The sequence below is a fragment of the Anoplopoma fimbria genome, chromosome 4 (genome assembly GCF_027596085.1).
Source record: "Anoplopoma fimbria isolate UVic2021 breed Golden Eagle Sablefish chromosome 4, Afim_UVic_2022, whole genome shotgun sequence".
NCBI classification, from domain to species: Eukaryota; Metazoa; Chordata; class Actinopteri; order Perciformes; family Anoplopomatidae; genus Anoplopoma; species Anoplopoma fimbria.
In genome coordinates this window covers 3,777,384-3,797,398 of record NC_072452.1, presented here as the reverse complement: position 1 = coordinate 3,797,398, position 20,015 = coordinate 3,777,384, and the positions used below count along the sequence as shown (strand labels likewise).

Below are 20,015 nucleotides of genomic sequence, written 5' to 3'. Positions count from 1 at the left end.
CAGCTTGCCAAATTGCCTTTACTTTGACATTTTATAATTCATCAAGAAAACAGTACAGACAAACACAAAAAAAACTAAAATTAAATATTATAAATTATTACTAAAAATACTTAAATATTTGTGCACAGCAAATTGTGTGAAAACTCATAGCTTACACAAACCTTAACATGGCAAGGCTGGTATCGAAGTGTGACTGCTCACTATTTCACAGCAGTCTAAGCTTTAAATGTATAATATGCAGGAATTTACTAAAAATAAAACAATGTATAAACTCATACAAAGATAAGCCCCCTCTATCATCACTGAAGTGTGTGTCAGGTGGGTCATGCCCTCTGCTTGGGTTTTCTCTTTTCTTCTTATTTTGCGGTGCTCCGGACGTTTCTGAGCCTTTAGGACTCACGTGGGTGTGTAACCCTCAGCCAATAAAGCTTGCAGGGGTGTGAAGGCAAACACTGATCTGTGATTGAAGACCTGAACCACTGTACCACCATTTCCCCATGTTTCCAGCAATAAGTTCCTTTGACATTTCTGTGGCGCAAGGAAGTGTGTTTACATTCTGTCACACGACCAGTGGAAAAAGACTACATACTTAAACACTGTTAAAAGTCATTATACAACATGAACATGGAACACAAATAGTTGATCACTTCAATTTAATAAAATGTATATCACATTCAATTTTCATGTATTACACTCTACCCAAATTACCACTAAGCTCACATCCGATTCATACATGATTTTCATTGTTAAATAAACGTCAGCGTATCAGTTCATTCACAAGCCGTCATTTTCATCAGGTCTTCACATTGACTCTGAAAAGAAACAATTGTCTCCTACTGTTTGGTCAACCCATGCTTTTCCTGGTGTGTTTTAACAGATCAATGTAAAACAAACAAATAGTGTTAATATTGTCATCTGTGAGGATTCATACATCTAGAACAACCAACGCAATGTTGCTTTGTTTTCATATTTACAGTTTACAGCTTGAGTGTTCTTCTCAAGCTGCAGCAATGGAGGCGTCATCCAGCTGTCGACCCTGAGGCTGAGGGGAAAGGGAAAGAGAACGCAGAATATGTTTACACATTCAGATAGCAATGACTGCTAAGGCAGTGGTGCGGAAGAATTTTTTGTGAGTGTGTTACCTTGACAAAGATGCGTTGGGGCAGAAAGCGTCTCAGTGTGTGTGTGTTGGTGGTCGGGCAGCGGGGCAGGCTGATGTTGAGCTGTGGTAGTGTTTGGTAACCAGCCATCAGTGGGTAATAGTTATACAGCATCTGCTGTTCTGAGCCCGGAAGGATACGCAGACGTACCTGCACACACACACACACACACACAATAAATGAATACAGTTTTGTAATAGTTCAACAGTGATAGTATCAAAACTGTCAGCAAATTCAAACCTGTAATAAGTCTCCCGTCTCAAATGAGGCCTTATTAGGCCTGAGAAGGATTGATTGATACAATTTAAGTTAATGAAGGAGACTCTGTGATACATTTGTAAAATAGAGCAATCTGTCCAGCATAACTTCCTACATAATGTGCATGACCATTAAACAGATAAAATATAAAACGAATTATGTCGTCTTCATTTTTAAATTCCAAAATCACACTAATGTGCCAAAATCATTTAGAGAGGTTCATTTTCAGTTGTTTTTTTTTGGGAGCGATGCTATTCACAAATGTATTGAAAATATTAACTATATAATAAAAATAAATGCCCAAGTATTAGCAGTGAAAACTCAACTGGCAACTAGATTTGAGACACATTCTGAGCCCAGAGTGTTTTTTCATGAACTGAACCATATTTGAATCACCAAACTGAACTGTGTTGAAATTTTTACTATTCTAAAATGATGTCAACTTTTCATTTTGGTTTCATCGCTGGTTTGTACGGGGCAGTTTTCTATCTTTACCCAACAAATAAGAAAATACTTATTTCAGTGTAATCTTTTTTTTTTTTTTTTGTCAATTTTTCTTTATTGTATAACACTTTGTGTTGCATGTATTGTATGAAGAGTGCTATAATAATAAAATACATTTTTTAATTATTCTTATTTAATTACCCTAGATCTTTTGGAAAGTACCTCATTGAAGGTCAAAGTGAAGGCCAAACAGTGCTTTGTTTTGCGGTTTTGCACTCCACAGTTTTTCTCACAAATTTATAACTTTAAAATCTCCCACTGTTTATATTTTAAATATGCCATTTTAATCTCAGAGAATATCCCAAAAAATGTTATGGGGAAATGTTATACATAATGACCTTAATATAATCTTGAAATTCTGAGTTTTTCCTCAGAATATGACCCCCTTCCCTCAGCTCATTTTGGAAGTGTTCTACCTACAATGGCCCTAATACGCTGTCTTACAATCATATGATCTCATAGAATATGATGCACTGCTGTAGATTAAACTATCCAACAGTATATAAAGAAGTTAAAAGAAATAAAATGCAACATACACATTAATGCAGCAGTAATAATAATAATAATAATAATAATAATAATAATAATAATAATAATAATAATAATAATAATACAGAAACATCATATATAATAGTAAAACACTGACAGGGAACATTTTACTGCACAATGAGTACTTTGCAGGCTGATAATCATGACATACTTTTACTTCGGTAAGGTTTTGAATGAAGGGCTTTTACTTGCAGTGGAGCATTTTCACACTGGTCTTGGTACTAAGTCAGTGTGAAAACTAAACTGACAGGAACTAAAAAGGCATCAATGTAACAATTTTTCTTTGGTTCAAGTTAAGTCACCAAAAACGTATTCAGGAAACATATTCATTAGTTTTGACCCAGCTGACTGAAATGCAGCTACAGCACCCTTTGTTTGCCAAATTTAGATTTAAAAGTGAGCACCGTTGTACCTGTTTGAGTCCAGAGAACATGAAGGCATCAGACGGTTCAACGGCCATCTCCACCTCCTGAACCAGAGAGGTTCTGTTCTCTATGTGGTAGCGAACTGAAAGAGACTCTCTGACTCGCCCATATGATGGTAGCTCTACACCAAAACGAAAGACATTTAGAAAGAATTCAAACACACAGCACAACTGACAACAGGAAAAAATGTGTGCATAGTGTGTGCCATCTAACTAAGTTACACTTTTAGAGTTTACAAATGTTTACAGGTTATGTGTTGTGTGTATTCATGTGACTCACCAGCATGGATGTAAAGAGGGACAGACTCCAGGATGACATGAGGTAGAGTGACTGCAGTTTGGATGAGTGGACTGTCCGCACTGGAGGACTTTCTGTAGGACAGAGTTAAAACAGAGTTAAACATTTTTATCAAATCAAATAACCAATACAATTAAAAAAAAGCTAATCAATATTGATGGTAAATGTCTTCAATTGAAGTATTGACATGATATGCTTATCTCACTATTCGATACTGTCACTACTATATCCATGGGTGCCAATTTGGTGTGTATTGCGATTTTAAAGTTTTATTGTGAACCAGCATGATTTCATCTGGTTTCGCACGGAATCCGCTGATGGTCTGGTTTACTCATGTAGGTCGTATAGAGGCATCAGTACTACATTGAGACGGTTTGATAACCAGTTAAAAATTCCTTTTTGTAACTTTAAGATTTTGACTTACTTGACTTTTGACTGATTTTACCTGAACAGAGTATTTTTACACTCGTTTTACTTTTACTTAAGTACTTCTTCCACCACTGTGCTCTTGTAAACATTTAACCATAAACACATTGATTTATAGATGTAAATGGAGACACTCCTGATGCATGGGTCGTACCCGTCACCATATTATTTACCACGGCTAATGCAGCCGCAGACTATCTGCATTTCTTTAGCTGTATACTCAAATAAATACGGCTGAATATCCGAGTCAGTCCAAACACTATAAAGTGCAGCCTTTTATATGCACATTTTGGTGGGATGCCTATTCTATTTTGCGATACAAGCAAAGAGAAAAAGGAAGTTCTGTTTTTGAGTGGCAAATAGAGCACGCCCCCTGGCTACCCAGAGACGCAGACTAGACAACCAGGCTGAAATGGCAGCCTTTAGTTATTCCTTGCATCCAAATGCATCGCTATCACATGAAATGACGCCGCTGGATGAAGAAACAACAGTTTTTCCAGCTGCAAAAAAAATCTGCTTTCTGGGTTAAATAACACACACTGACGATTGTGTTGCCTCAATTGACTACGTTTACCATCAACACTGATTAGACATCCACATAAAAAGACGCAGACTTTTCCCTTTATGAGCGTTACAAGCCGATTGAAAAAAACACTGATGACCGCTCTCAAACTGCCATGTCTGTTAATGTGGGTGTACATACCTCCTCCATGATATCAGGTACTGTCCTGTGGCTACAGTGGCATTGCCGTTGGCCAGCGGTGGACATCGGAGACAGAAAGACTCACTGGCACACTCGTCTGTCTGCAAAACAACTGATCAAACAAACACAACACACACACACACACACACACACACACACACACACACACACACACACACACACACACACACACACACACACACACACACACACACACACACACACACACACACACACAACGTTGTAGTCATTCGATTTACATTTGTTTTTTTGAAAGCTTTGAATGTAAAAAAAAAAAGATAATGGTGAAAACTAATGGGGTACCTTCCTGTAGCTGTGACTGCAGCTGCGGTGTGTTTGTTGCCATAGTGAGCAGCTGCAGAGAAGAGGAGGCCAGCAGAAGAGGCCAGGGGGACGATGACAGGATGTCTGTCATCAACAGGAAGGGTATGTCCACCGCCACCCGGTCCAGTGGCTCAAACTAATCATAAACATTATCATAATAATAAAATCATAAACTCTCACCAGCCATATACCACAATCTCAAGGCCCACTCTGTAAACCAACAATCTCAGCTTTTTGCTGCCAGTTTCCACTGAAGAGCATTTCTAAAAAATATCGAATATCGTAAAATATACATTATCTGCCTGTTTAAAACTGTAAAGCGAAGACAAAACACATAATCAATGGCGTTAAGAGTCTATTCCTAAGGCTTTGTGGCAGCAAACTATGAAAACTAGCAGCCATCTGGCACACCTGCTTTGTTGATAAACTAACAAAAGTACCAGCTACAAACCTTGGTGGACACAAACTTGACAGACACCTCAAATGGGACCACTGTCTCTATGGTAACCGTCTCATCCTGAAAGACAACAAGTGGAGAGTAATCCAAATGGAAAAAAAGCTCTGCGCATGTATATTTGAAACACAGACGAGCAAACATGAAGACACTGTGCTAACGGTCAGCTGTGTCTGCAGGTCAGATGAGCTTCTCTACCTTATGACATTTGCAGACAATCTGGCGTCCTTCCACTGTGGTGTCGATGCTGTAGGCCACATGGAACAGGAAGACCCTTGATCCAGTTGACACACACTTCACATAAACGCATCGCTCCAACTGCAGGCAAAAACACACACACACACACACACCCTATAAATATAAATGATTACTTTACACTGTGGAGACGGTGAGGCAGGTGTATACATGAGGAATATACAGGGCAGAAAAGGTTGTGTGACATCAGTTTCTCTAGAAAGTTAACCCTTGTGTCTCACTTTGAAAAAGAAATGCTGTGATGTCCCAACATCAGTCCCGACCATAACTATCAAGTATTCAGTCATTTTCAAAGTTGTAAATTAAAGTTTGTTTCCATAATTGACTCTTTTTTTTTTTTTTTTTTTGTAAATGCTGGGGGGGGGGGGGGGGGGAGTTCCACTGTATTCCACTGAATATACCTGTATTCCTCTGTCTGAAAGCGTTTCTATCGTGCCGTAGTATTTATATGTTTACGGCAATCAGACTGATTGCTTCCAAAATGATCGCTACCACCCTGGATATCATTTAAAAAAAATAAAGTTTGATAGGTTATACCTATAATGATGCCTCTTACATTTCATTTCTACAGTCCTGCTTTAATTCACCACCTCACCATCTGCATCGCCAAATTCCCCCCCATCTCCAAAATGTTTGCACACATGGGACAGAGTTTTATGTAGAGGTGTGCACATTCTCCCGTCAAGTTTGGATTTATAGATCACAACGTTTTTTCGTGGGAAGTTGCCCTTTCAGATCCTGTTTTGTGTGTTATAATGAGTAAATGAGTAGCCAACTCTCTTTTTTGTTTGTATAGCGCTTTTCTAGTCCTACGACCACTCAAAGCGCTTTAACTCTACATATCATCATTCAACCATTCACACACTGATGACAGGGGATACCACGCAAGGTGCCACCTACCTATCAGGACTCTAACCATTCATACAACAATCATACCCCGATTACACAGCCAACGGGAGCAACTTGGGGTTAAGTGTCTTGCCCAAGCACACATCGACATGGACTGCCTGTGTGTGTGTGTGTGTGTGTGTGTGTGTGTGTGTGTGTGTGTGTGTGTGTGTGTGTGTGTGTGTGTGTGTGTGTGTGTGTGTGTGTGCAGGGCCCACCCCTGTAGTTTCATCTGGGAGATGTGTTCATGCAGCAGAGCATTTAAAACACACTTCATTCAAACATTTTTGTCCTCAAGGATCTCAGTGCATTTCGGTCAGACAGTTTACTATAGACATATTATAGAAGCTGAGGTTGAGCTTCCAAAATATGCATCAACACAGCCTCAACTATCAATAAATATATATTAAAAGCCCCAAAATGTCCCTAGGGAGGCATAGAGGTTCTTTTTGAATGTGTGTGTTTGTGTGTACCTTTTCTCCTGGTTCGAGGTCTCCTAGAGGAACATCAGGGAGCAGGGCAGGTGCAGCGTCATCACAAACCTTTGAGCCATCGAGTGTCACATGAGTGGTCTGGCCCAGATTGGCATCCTGGCCTGGACAGATCAACCAAGACAAACACAAAACCATAACCTAAACACTGATGTTATGCCATACATTTGAAGAAGCAGAAGCAGTTTTCCCATTTCAAAAGAACATTTAGCTGCAAAGATTAAAAGAATGGTTCACTACTTTATAAGTGTGAACTTTCAGCGTACCTGGCTTGAGACCAGCTGTCAGTTTGACATCCTTTGCCACAACCCTCTCCTGTGATTGGACAGTGATGTGGATGCAGTACATTTCATTGTTGAGTGCAGGAGGATGGTGGGTCAGCTGAACAGAAATCTTTGGGACTCTGGAAATGATCCTAAAAAACAAACGGGAGCAAACATACAAAACAATTCAAACTTCTGCTGACTTCGGTGGAGATAAGATCAGATACTGTAGAAACTGACGGATGATATAATAACTTTTACAGGAATACTGGGGTTGTACTTTGCCCGAACAAAGCCTTACATGGTACTGGGCTGCATGGTCAGGTTGTCCCAGTCCAACTCTTGACGAGCCTCCACACCCCGCCCCCATCGGCGTGATGACCTGCTAGCCTGCAAGGCTTCCTGGGTAGAGGCCACATCTCCACCGGCCCCTCTCCAGCTCAGAAACACACAGCGGCCACTGTCACTGCCGAGCATCAGCTCAATACCGGTCATCTAGAGGGGCAGAACCAAAAACATACACAGCGAATGAGCATCTGTTTATCTCATTCTGTAACAGACACACAGACACACACACACACACACACACGCACACACGCAGCCTCACCTCGATCTTCTTGCCAACGTCTTCTGTCTTCGCTACAAAGCTGAAGTTTAGGCATTCAGTTTTTCCTGGCAAAAGGCTCGTACTCTCCTGACCTCGAGACTCCACCACACACCACTGGTTGTACTCCTGCACACACACACACACACACACATGAAACTTTATTGTTTAGTCATTTTAAGAGTATGGAAAATTTGAACATTTTCCATTCTTCAAAGATGGCTTAGAAAACGGGCCTGTGAGTAAGGTAACCACTTGCAGTGTTGTACGTGGAACATGCTCATGTTTGGTTTCATTTCTCTAGAAGCGTACACTCAAACTGATATTACATTTTCAAGTGTCTAAAATACGTTTTGCTGCTGCCCTAGTCCATAGGGGTACATGACGGCCACCTACTGTCGGTAAAACACTGAACATGATACTTTTTCATAAATACTTTATGAAACCCTCTTCAAAAAATCCCATCCATCTCTTTAACGCCAACAAAAACACAATAATTGCGTTGGATTTAGTATTAGATTCATCCATACCTAAAATATATTTTGAAGTTCTTACTTATGTCTTGTTTGTGTCGTTAAAATCCAACAAAAAAAAATCCTATGCCTGATGCTAGAGAAAAAAGGAATGTTTTTTGCCTTGTATTACATTTGTGTGGAGAGTACCTGGTTACTGAGGCTGACAGCCAGCTTGTTGAAAGATACAGGATGAGGACAGTCGGCTCGGAGGAAAACCTGGAGTTGGATGGGCTGGTCTACATGGAAACTTGGAGAATGGAACCTGGCCTTGCACTGAACTGGAGTCAAAGAGAGAGAGAGTGGAAACATCCTCATATACTCTTAGAAATATAAGGCATATTAGAGTACTCAGTGCTTGTACTAGTGTGCCACACAGAACATTGCTTTAGGGGATGAATTTTGAGTCTCTTGCTTGAATCTTTGAATGCTTGAGTAGGCCTTCTTTTCAGTTGCCCAAAAAGAAAGAAAAAAAACATCCAATTGCTTGCGATATGACATTATATTTTTCTTAAACCCAATATCTTTTCTCTCTTCTTACTGAAAGAACTTGGAGCATTACTCTTCATGTACATGATGAACATTAATGAGAGTAAAATATTGTTTTTTTTTTTATGTGTGAACACTTACTTTGAGCAAAAGGTTGACTTTGAGTGAGTGTGTATTACTCACTGAATGGGATGTAGTCCTGCACTTCTATAGTGAGCTCATTTGATCCAGCAAAAGCCATGCGGTCGCTCCACAGCGACCTGGCTGCTCCGTCAGAGGATGGATCACACTCCGGCTCGGCATCAGGGACCTCGTTCTGAAAAAAGAAAGACAATTCAAGTATGTAGGAATTAAATCAAATTTCAAATGAAGCCTACATTTATTGCATATAAAGAGTATCATTCTGTCATGGCTTAGTGCCATGTTAGTTCTCTGATATTGCCTGAATCCCCTGGATGGCTATTTGATTTGCTGAGCGGCTACTATTCTTCTACTCACCATCAGGAGTTTGATGAGATTCTTCTCAATCCTCAACTTTTGTTCCTCCTTCAAGGTTGAAGCTAGAAGACAAGATGACGAAACAATTACCTCTTCTACCACTTATTTTTTATAACTGATTGGTTTTGTGGTAAAGTTGAATGCGTTATTTCTTTATAAATCTTGGAATATCAACTTAGGAAAATCACATGGCAGATCCGTCACACATAAGTACTCAACCTGTGGGCTGAACCCTTTAGACTTTTTCAGGTAAGGAAAAGACAGGAAGTAGCATTTGGCCAACAACCACGACAAAGAACAGGTTCTTTCAATTACCAAATTAAACAATCACAATTTTTACAGGACCACTTACTTGTTGTGTTTTCTTGTTTACTTGTTCTACTTGGTAATTGTTCTTATGTGTTTTAGTGTCAGGTCCAACTAGTTAATGTCACATATGACATATGAGTGGTCTCATTTTTGAGAAAAATAGCGTAAACCATCAATAGAAACATTATTATGAATCATTGTTGTGTCCAACAGACATTTCATTGTAATTTGAAGCCATATTGTTTGCACTTAATGCTATACTTTTCTGCCAAAAACATAACACATAACACTGGTCAGGTAAGAAAGGCCTGTGACTATGGGAATCTCCCCAAAACACACAGAAATCTATCAAATTGAAGTCAAATGGACAGTTTGTATGATCGATAAAAAAAAAAAAGAGGTAAACAACACTGCTTTGCTTATAATCGCTCAGTATAGCCTTCTTGCTTACCTCTGCCCAGCAGCTCCACGCAGTATATGATGTAGTCTTTAACACTGGCCATCAGATAAGCACAGCGCAGAGCGGTGGTCAAAATGGCGGTCAGGAGGCCCCACCATCGCTCTGTGCGATAGTCACACATCACATAGTCCAACAGCCTGATGCAAAAACACAGATCAAGGAAACAATCTCACTGTAACTCCAGATGTGAAAAGTGCAGTTTCTACACTGAGGGTATATATTCATTATTTTGAATATACTAACCCGAATACAAAAAGTGTGCATTTTTCTTTTTCATGACTAACATGTCTAATGACCATGCATGGTTGATACTTTGCGTGTAGTATCACTTGGAACATTGTCTTGAAAGTCACTGAGTGGAATTATCTTAAACAATGTACCATAGTAAAATAAAATGAATGACAAACTGCTGGCATGTGTTATGACTCACTTGAGGGCTTTGGTGTAGTCTTTCGCATGGTAGTATTCCTGTCCCATCTGCACCACTGCAAGGGACACAAAATGAGACAAATATTGTTTATCACAAAGTTAAACACAAAAGGTAAAGCATAACCCTTGTGCATCACTAGGGACACTTTTTATTTATTTTTACCATTATGGCTGTGTTAATGCATATGTAATATATTTTGGCATGATGAGTATTGTTTTTGTTTTGTTTGTTCTTTTTTCAAAAATGTTAAGTTCAAAATACAGACACCCAGACTTTTAAGGACAAAAATGTGCCCATTGAAACCCATTCAAACAACAATTTATGATTCCAAGGCCATTTGGCATAAAATCATGCATTGTATTGTATCTGGCTTTCAAACTATAGCACTGGTTTGAAGATTGTAGTTTTAACTATTTTCTAGCAGATTGAGACATTTTTATGGGGAACATACATGCCATTTTCCTGGTTTCCACAAGAGTTATTTATGCTGTATTATGGAGCACTGCAGTGTTTGATGCAATGCATCAAAATCAAGGTTGTTGCTAATCTTAATGACAAACAGAACATTTTATTTGTTCACAAAAGCAACAGTGGAATTGTGTTAACAAACAAGCATTTAAAAGGTTTACATTTCTGAAAGAAGCTTGCTTGTGTCTTCATATGACATAAGGCCACATATAGCTATTCCAGCAGATATCAATGTCAAGTAAACCAGAAGATCCTTGTCTCTCTCAAGTCACGTCTCATAAATAACTTGTCCAAGTGCAGACCTGAAATTTACAACTCGGAGTCTTACCTTACTCAGCGCATAGAACAACGTAGCGTTCAGTGATGTAACTGATCTGAAGGATGCTTTGATGACTCACTTCACTAGGTGGTCACATAACATTGACAATTTTCATATCCTACGTGGTACACCAAAGCCTCAAAAAAAGTCTACCTGAACAGTGCATGTGTTAACGTCTACATGTAAAAGGCTGGAAAAAGAGAATGCATCAATAATCAAAAATCACTACAAAATATAAACAGCAGTTACCAGATGAATAACATGTAGTGCCTTTAATAATAATACATTTTGCTGTAGCATTCTTTGGAACCCCCTACAGAGCCACTGGAGGCATTAAAGGACCTGTGGATATTAAAAGAGCCAATGATACTCACTGAGGTGACTCTTCATTCGAGGGCATTTGTACTTCTTAAACTGGGCAACAGCATTACTGAGAAGTGCTATTATCAGCTCCTGTTGGGGCAGAGACAGAGAGAGGCATTTTCCAGTACAGCAGTACAACTTTTTAATATGGGATTGTCTTCTTTTCTACAAACAGACACTATTGGAATAAGTTGAAAGATGCTATTATCACATATAAATGATAGAACTAGTGTTTCTGAGATGTATTACTGCTGCCTTAAAGCTATGGGACAATGAAACAGTGAGCTACAATTTGACCATTCTTACAGAATGTGCCACATCTCTCTCTTTTATCTGCAGGGCCAGAATCCCCGTCTTCTCCTTCTCTGCATCCGGAGGATCAATACCTGGAAATACAGCAATCCAGAAGTCATGATATACACATACATGCCTAACACTGTCAGATACACTTCATTTAGACGCATTAATGGACTGGGCTGTCATGCTGCAATGCAAACATTTTTTGTCATCCAACACTTTTATAATTCGACATTCGACTAACTGTGTGTGAGAACATACTTTGGTGTCCTTGTCTCCATGGTCTCTGGCCATAGAAGTCCAGTCCCCCAGTCTGGGTGTCCCCTGGTTCGGGAGAGGGGTAAGCTGCTCCAGCCTAGAACAACCAACCAACCAATCAAATTAAACCATTCACTGGAATGATAGTGAATACAGGCTTCTTCATAGAAACTGTTATTCATTCTGGTTAAAAGGTGGTGAATGTTATTGGCTTTCTTTTTTTGCAACTTAATTTATGAAGATTTGATCTAAAACAGGCCCTATTATGCTATTTTACGGGTGCATATTTTTATCTCAAGTTACAGCTACAACATGTTTACATGCGTTAATGCCCATAATCGTCCTTGTTTTTCTCATCCTGGCTGTCCTGCAGCACCTCTTCTCACCCTCTCTCTGAAACGCTCCGTTGTAGAGCCTGCTCCTCCCTCCAGAAAGCAAAGTCTGCTCTGATTGGTCAGCTAGCCCGCTCTGTTGTGATTGGTCAATGTTTAACGTTTCAAAAAACTCTTCCTCCGGAGCATGACAAATGTCAAACTGGTCACGATGTGTTTCGAACCCGGGCCTCCTGTGTGAAAGACTGCTTTCATAACCACTACACAATGGTAGCTGTGAGCTTCAACATCGTCTCTCTGTTTTGTTGTTTGAGGGCCAAACTAAACAGAGAATTTTACGCGACTTCCGTAAAATTGTGACCTCATAAAGTTACGGAAGTTAATGACAGAATTCAATGGAGCCGTTTCAGGAGCTCAGGAGCAGTGATTCTGAGGGGGAGGGTAACTCCTTTTAGGCGTGGCCTTCAGGTTTTACACTCTACGGACCTTTTACATGTACAAAAATATATATAACACACTAAAGAAGAGGGAAAAAGTGGAAAATCATAATAGGGCCACTGGTACTCTTTATGTTAACAACCACGTGCAACACTATGAATGTCTTCCAGGAGAGATTGTATTTTAACATTATGGTGTCTGCCCCTCTCTATGACAGCTGGCTGTTTGCATCAGGTATAAACCCCTTTGATTTCCGACATGGTCCTTAGAGAGGTAGTAACATCAGCTATCACCTGACAAAGCTGCTGTGCCTGTTGTTTCCTGTCCTGGCTGTAACAGGCAGCTTGTTGGTAGTAGAAACCAGGGTTCTGGGTCTGGATGGCTGTCAGACCCAACTTTATCGCTTCATCAAACAGCTCACCAAACGACTGGAACCTGTCAGGAAGCAAGGACATTATACAGTAGATGTAGTCTGCCTTCATCAGGCATAAGGAAAAGTCCCCAGTACAAAATGACTGATAGCTGGATCAAAAAATTGAAAAGATAAATACTTTTCAAACTTTTCATACTTTTCCCTTGCAAAAGTTTTTTATACTTAGAGTCCCTATGACAGCTACAGTAGTTGGAAAAAAGCAATATGGAGCACCAAATTTGAATAACTTAGAGTTTATGAGTCAACAAATGAAACAGGAACTAGCTGGGTAAGTCCCTCCGCCTCCCTCCCTGTCACTAGGAGAATAATAGGCTGGGAGGTGAGCGGTCAGTAGCTCCGGCAACTCCAGTTGTTCTAGCAATCAAAGTACATTTTTCAGTCACGCTGCCAAGTAAATAAAGACCTAATTAATTGACTTTTCTATTTATTTCTATCATTTCTAATATGGATACAGTATGTATTTGTAAATACGTTTTAATACACACGGTGTGATAAATAGTGTGTATCTTACTGTTTAGACATCCATGCAGCGTGCTCAAACGCCAGCTCAGCACTGCCGATCTTCTTCTTACACAGGTCAATGTGCTTCCTAAACTGGGCGATAGCATCTAGAGGAGTGTTGTGCTGGAAACACAGACGACAGATCTAAAAAGAGAACAAAAGAGAAGATAGACATTAAGGAAGTCAGAGAGAGAGAGAGAGAGAGAAATGACAGAACTTTCTTACAGTTCCACAGCGAGGTGAAGTATTGAACATTTTCTAAATTAAAAATACACTTAAACCGACATTGATTCTTCCCTGGCCTGTAACAGTACATTGCTTTGCGCCCATGATGGTACTCCTCTCTGTTTCTCCAAACTGGGGGCATGCCAACCTTTATATACTGTAGGTTATACACTGACTTTTTTTAGATACCTCTTACAACCCCATTTCAAGAATCGGAACTATCCCTTAAACGCTAAGGATTTGAATCTTAGTTGAGAAGCCCCCTTAGTTAAATCCAATTTTGTCATTCAAATCCCCGGATGTTTTTTGCATGTCACTGAAAACAGAGTTACTCAGGATCTCATCGGTGTAAACTTCTGGCTGACAAGCATGGCGCCTACTCTTTCTTAGATATCTTGTCACTGGATTGTGATCAGTTTTTTCAAAACTACAAACAGACAGACGGAAGTGTACCTTATAGTTGATGAATCCTGCCATAGTTTTGATCTCCAACATGTTGGTCTCGTGGGCCCTGAGCTCATGAACGAGACTGTATGCAGTTCTGTAGTACCTACGGACACATACAAAGTTAAATAAGAGAAACGGCTAGAATACAACATATAGGTCTACATGTGTCTATACTTAAAAATGGAATGCTTAAGTAAGAAGCCACCGATACGATTCTTTTTACAAAACAAGAAAGTTACAAAACAAGAAAAAAACTAAATTTGTGATACAGGAAAAGCATTACATAAGAAGATTCAATTTCATGGCACAGCATTACGTAGGTGTCTGCTGCTCTTTAAGAAACTCTGAACAGTGGTTGGTCTCCTCTAAACATGACAATAGTTAATAAGCAACAACAACATCCTTATTACCAGGAGATCTTACGCTATTTGTTTACTTCAATCTGCTGATAGAAAACACTACAGCTGAAAATATAAGTCCTGCAAGGAGCTGACAAGAAACAACAGAATATCATCGTTTCCATTATGAGTCTATAGGTTCAGACTTACTTGAGAGCATTCTGGGTGTCCTGTTTCAGCTCACTGAAGAAGGCAATTTTAAACTGGTGTCTGACAAACAGCAGCTAGGAACATTAGAGAGATGAAGAAGAGGAGAGGAAGAAGACAGCGTGAGGACAGGGCATTTAAAAGTATGTGCGATTAAGTGTGTGTGTGTGTGTGTGGATGTGGATGCGTGCGCGCCTTCCTACCTGATGTGTTGTCTTGTTGAGGAACTCTTTATGGGATTTGACTCGTCGGATCTCGGTGTAATAGTAAGTCTGGGCATGTTCGTAGAAAGCATTCTCCAACCTACATAATCACCAATTAGGTTAAATCAACACGCAATGTTTGGAAGACATTTCCAGGTGTTTATTTGCTGCACATGTTTGACATGCATTTGTTTCAGTGGGAAGACTGCACCACATTGAAATAGCGGTCAATAGCACAATGTGAATAAGAATGCATTTCCCACTATGTGTAAGTGTAAATAAAGCATATCAATTAATATCAGACTAAATACCTCATGTAATAAAAACGCATGCCAAATGGCCAATGTCATTTGGACAATTAGTTATTAAATTGCTAAATATCTATCTAAATCTATTTGTATAATAACATTTGTATCTACATGGCATTAGTGAATGAATTACCTTATAATGTAGCCCACTAAGTGGTCGGTGTGAGGCAGTACGAAGAGACTCTTGCCAGACAGATCGCAGGCATTACACAGAGTTGCTGCTCTCTCTGATGCCACCAGGTCCTCTCCTGTACAAACAAGAAAAGAAGTGATGATGAGGCAGGAACAAGAAACTGGAAACAGACAGCACTTGGCTTAGGTTGAGTTAACAGTTTAAAGTTGCTGCCTAATGTCTAACGCTACTTTTGTTTACCGTTCAAAACGATTTTTTAGTTTTACAGAATATTTAGATAATTAGAAAACTGCTTAGATGTTTTTCTTTAGGTTTTCCAGTGCAAGCGGGACAAGAGAGTCAAGAATATAGTGAAGATACACATTAAAAGAGATGTGACACATGCATAACTTAAATATGATTCAGTAGAGAACTTTACCGGGTGGTAGAGGAGTTTTCTTCTGGATTAGAACCACAGCCACCTTGGTGTTCCTGCCCTGAAGACTGGTCCTAAACACAAATATAGCACATGTGACTGGAGCAGAAAGTCTGGAGTTGGTGGCGCATGGAGATGCAGCAGCCAGTAGCTTCAATAAAACTTGTTTTTATTTTCGTTTCAATTTGTTGTCTTTTAACCTCTGTTAGTATAGCACGTATGGACGAGGCTATGACAGACATACACTTATCATCAACAGAAAAGGAAGCGCGTGGACTGGAGTAAATGTAGGGGGGCCTCGAGACAATCACCCCTGCGGCATCGTCCAACTATCCAGCCAGACCAGCTGCACAAAACGGCACAGAGGGGGGGTGATTGCCACAAGGAGAGAGAGAGAAGATATCCAGCAGAAGAGCTAAGCTGTACAAGTTCCACTACCCAGCCAGCTCCTGGCAGTCGCAGGAAAGTGGAATGGATGAAATACGACTCTAGCTGGCCCAGCAATGGGAGATCGGAGACTGTTGTGCCTTCAACTTGTAACGACATGGCTCCAATCAAGCATCCCGGTTCAGCGTTTTCTGCACCGATAGAACGCAGGACCCCAGTGGGACGAGGGGGAGGTGGACTCTGTGTTTGGATCAATAATGCAATGTTTCCCTGATGTGCAATTCTTAATGTTAAAATACTGGCCGTATTATTTGCCTTGATAATTCACAATATTTTCTGCTGCTGCTGTTTACATTCCTCCTGATGCAAAGTCAAAAACTGCACTACAGGATAGCGATACTGTTTTTGTTTTGTGTTTCTTGTGCAGCATAAAGGGATGTCAAAAGCTGATCTGCTGGATAGTGTCAGTTATATGAAGCCCAGTCTAGTCCAAATGCTTTTCCTGTTTATTCCAGGTATGGCAGCTGTCAGAAATGCCTTGACTTCAAAAGTTGATGAAAAATGGGAAAAAAGAAACAATTTAAACGATGCAATGCAACTCTTCTGGCAGAGTTGCATGAAATAGCATTTATTTAGCGTTACGTTGCACTTTTTTGTAACTGTAATAATAAATGGAAATGGATGATGGAAGTTGAAAACAAATGCTGAAAGTCCTTGACAAGTTGTATCTGATGAACCAGCAAAACAACCCCCCACATACGGAGTACATAAAACAGTTCAAATGGACCAAATCAAGCCTGATCAAACAGAAACCTGAAACCAAATAAAACCCTTTCTGAAGGCTAATAACGTGAACTCCTACCTGACAATCTCCACCTTAGTTGCACATTCAGATTGCTTCTCTTTCCACTGAGGGTCGTCCCAGTCCAGTTCGTAGAATAGAACAACCAGAGCTGGTACCAGGTTGAGATGTTTATTCATCCAACCCGTCTTCAGGATGCCTTTAGGGATGTACCACTCATAGGACGTCCGCTAGACAGGCGCACAGAGAGAATAAACCGTTTAGATGACATAGTATACATACTTCATTGACTGCATAACTGATCTCACGTGAAGACTCAACAACTCTTCTCGTGATATGATGTTTTTCCACATCGTAGCACTGATGCAGTCATTTGCAAGTGAGTAAATGAAAACTGAAACTGTTTTCCAATTCCATCTCACAGGTTGGGCTTGTTGGGACAGCATACAGTCTTGATTGTTGATGGACTTCTACATCTCTCTATCGACTGCTCACCTTTGTGCGACATTTGGGGTATTCGTGGTCTCCTGGAAGGACTTTGAAGGAGATAGGAACTCTGTCAGCTCGCCGGTTGGCGCAGAAGGCATCCCAAATAGCCCGATGCACGGCGTTGTACACCACATCCAGACCAGTTAGAGCCACAAAGGCCATGGGCCGACAACATAGCTCTGGAGGAAGCTCCCACTGGGAACCTGCCATCATGTTGGTTTAACAATGGAAACACCTGAATGGGACAGAGCGACATCAATGCAATGGAGTCATCGTTTAGGGAAACACATTTTTGTTGGATTCTCTCACTATACAAAATACATAGAGGTTATAATGTATCTGAAATCAGCAATAATGGTTAGAGATGTTCTATTAATATGCTATTGAGTTTCTGTTTGCGGCCAATCTGTACATGGTGTTTGTTTATGGGATTCATCATTAAGATGTTTCAACAAATAATCCCCATCAAACCACCAGACATGAACAAACATCCTTTATGGATTTAAACCTGCAGGTCACAAGACGTAGTTACCACAGAGTAGAGATGGGTCAGTGACGTTAAGGGCCACTAGTGACGTTAAGGGCCACCAGTGACGTGAAGTCAAGGGCCACCAGTGACGTTAAGGGCCACTAGTGACGTTAAGGGCCACCAGTGATGTTAAGGGCCACCAGCGACGTTTAGGGCCACCAGTGACGTTAAGGGCCACCAGTGACGTTAAGGGCCACCAGTGACGTTAAGGGCCACCAGTGACGTTAAGGGCCACCAGTGACGTTAAGGGCCACCAGTGACGTGACGTGACGTTAAGGGCCACCAGTGACGTTAAGGGCCACCAGTGACGTGACAGGGCCACCAGCGACGTCCAGTGACGTTCAGGGCCACCAGTGACGTTAAGGGCCACAAATGACGTGACGTTCAGGGCCACCAGTGACGTGACGTTAAGGGCCACAAATGACGTGACGTTCAGGGTCACCAGTGATGTGACGTTTCAGGGCCACCAGTGACGTTAAGGGCCACCAGCGACGTTAAGGGCCACCAGCGACGTGACGTTCAGGGCCACCAGTGGCGTGAAGTTAAGGGCCACCAGTGACGTTAAGGGCCACCAGTGACGTGACGTTAAGGGCCACCAGTGGCGTTAAGGGCCACCAGTGGCGTGAAGTTAAGGGCCACCAGTGACGTTAAGGGCCACCAGCGACGTTAAGGGCCACCAGTGACGTGACGTTAAGGGCCACCAGTGACGTGCCGTTAAGGGCCACAAATGACGTTCAGGGTCACCACTGGCGTTAAGGGCCACCAGTGGCGTTCAGGGCCACCAGTGACGTGACGTTCAGGGCCACCAGTGACGTGAAGTTAAGGGCCACCAGTGACGTGACGTGACGTTAAGGGCCACCAGAGACTGAAGCTCCACTGAGTCATCGTATCACTCGTAGAAGCACTGACCCTCAGCTACACTCTCAGGCGGATGACATCACGGTGCTGGAGGTCCGTTAAGACGAAAGCGGAAGTGAGAGGACTGACTCTGCTACAATGGATGACGTGACACTAAACAACAACAACAACGACGACGACGTACCTCAGCTGCGTCACTTCACCTGCACGGGCAGCATCGTTAGGGACGGTCGGCTCGGTACGAGAGGCTCAGTAAGGCTGCACTAAACCGGCCGTGCGTCTCTACCGAGGCTAGCGTTAGCTCAGCTAGCAGCTAGCGTTAGCTCAGCTAGCAGCTAGCAGCTTGTTGCCGCCGGTCCGGTGGGCGAGGCTGCGGATCCGACAACGCAGCTCTTAACTGGAGGCCCGTTGAGCTCCGGCGGCCCGGACACGCTCACACGGTCACCGTCCCCCGGTGTGTCGACGTCGACGGAGCGACGAGCGGCTCGTCTGACAGCTGCTACCGGAGCCACAACAAACCAGTTAGCTCGTTAGCTCGTTAGCTCCCAGAGGCGGAAGTACAACCACCTCCGGTTCGACCTTTCAAAATAAAACACTCACGTCATCTAAAAACGCTTTGCGAATACATACTTCCTTTTTTTTCAAAGTAAGAAAAGCAGATAAGGACAATTTAATTATAATAATAATAATAATAATAATAATAATAATAATAATAATAACTTTATTTATATAGCACCTTTTAAAAACAAGGTTTACAAAGTGCTTTGACAGACCAGCCAGCAAGAAACAAAATGAAATAACAAGTGACAATCAAATAAACAAACAAACAAACAAACAAAATAATGAAATAAATAAAATCAAGTGATAATGGTAAAATATAGTAAGCAAATATAAGATAAAATACCAATAATGATGATGATAACTATAGCTAGAGTAATACAGATA

The 20,015-nt window shown here is 41.1% G+C and overlaps 1 protein-coding gene across 1 annotated transcript; it reads right to left on the bottom strand.

The window, feature by feature from the left end:
* Positions 1 to 638: 638 nt before the first annotated feature.
* Positions 639 to 19,637, bottom strand: trappc11 (trafficking protein particle complex subunit 11). Its single transcript, XM_054597729.1, has 30 exons — positions 19,255 to 19,637; positions 17,690 to 17,918; positions 17,255 to 17,424; positions 16,009 to 16,079; positions 15,591 to 15,705; positions 15,150 to 15,249; positions 14,950 to 15,023; positions 14,408 to 14,504; positions 13,740 to 13,873; positions 13,089 to 13,230; positions 12,029 to 12,122; positions 11,777 to 11,856; positions 11,482 to 11,560; positions 10,321 to 10,375; positions 9,882 to 10,027; positions 9,122 to 9,183; positions 8,807 to 8,939; positions 8,285 to 8,415; positions 7,626 to 7,751; positions 7,320 to 7,513; positions 7,022 to 7,170; positions 6,738 to 6,859; positions 5,320 to 5,439; positions 5,119 to 5,184; positions 4,647 to 4,803; positions 4,323 to 4,434; positions 3,176 to 3,267; positions 2,884 to 3,017; positions 1,143 to 1,310; positions 639 to 1,042 (listed from the first exon to the last, which is right to left on the bottom strand). The coding sequence occupies exons 2-30, from the start codon at positions 17,894 to 17,896 to the stop codon at positions 998 to 1,000; spliced, it is 3,375 nt and encodes a 1,124-aa protein (XP_054453704.1). The 5' UTR covers positions 17,897 to 17,918; positions 19,255 to 19,637; the 3' UTR covers positions 639 to 997.
* Between the last annotated feature and the right edge of the window lie 378 nt (positions 19,638 to 20,015).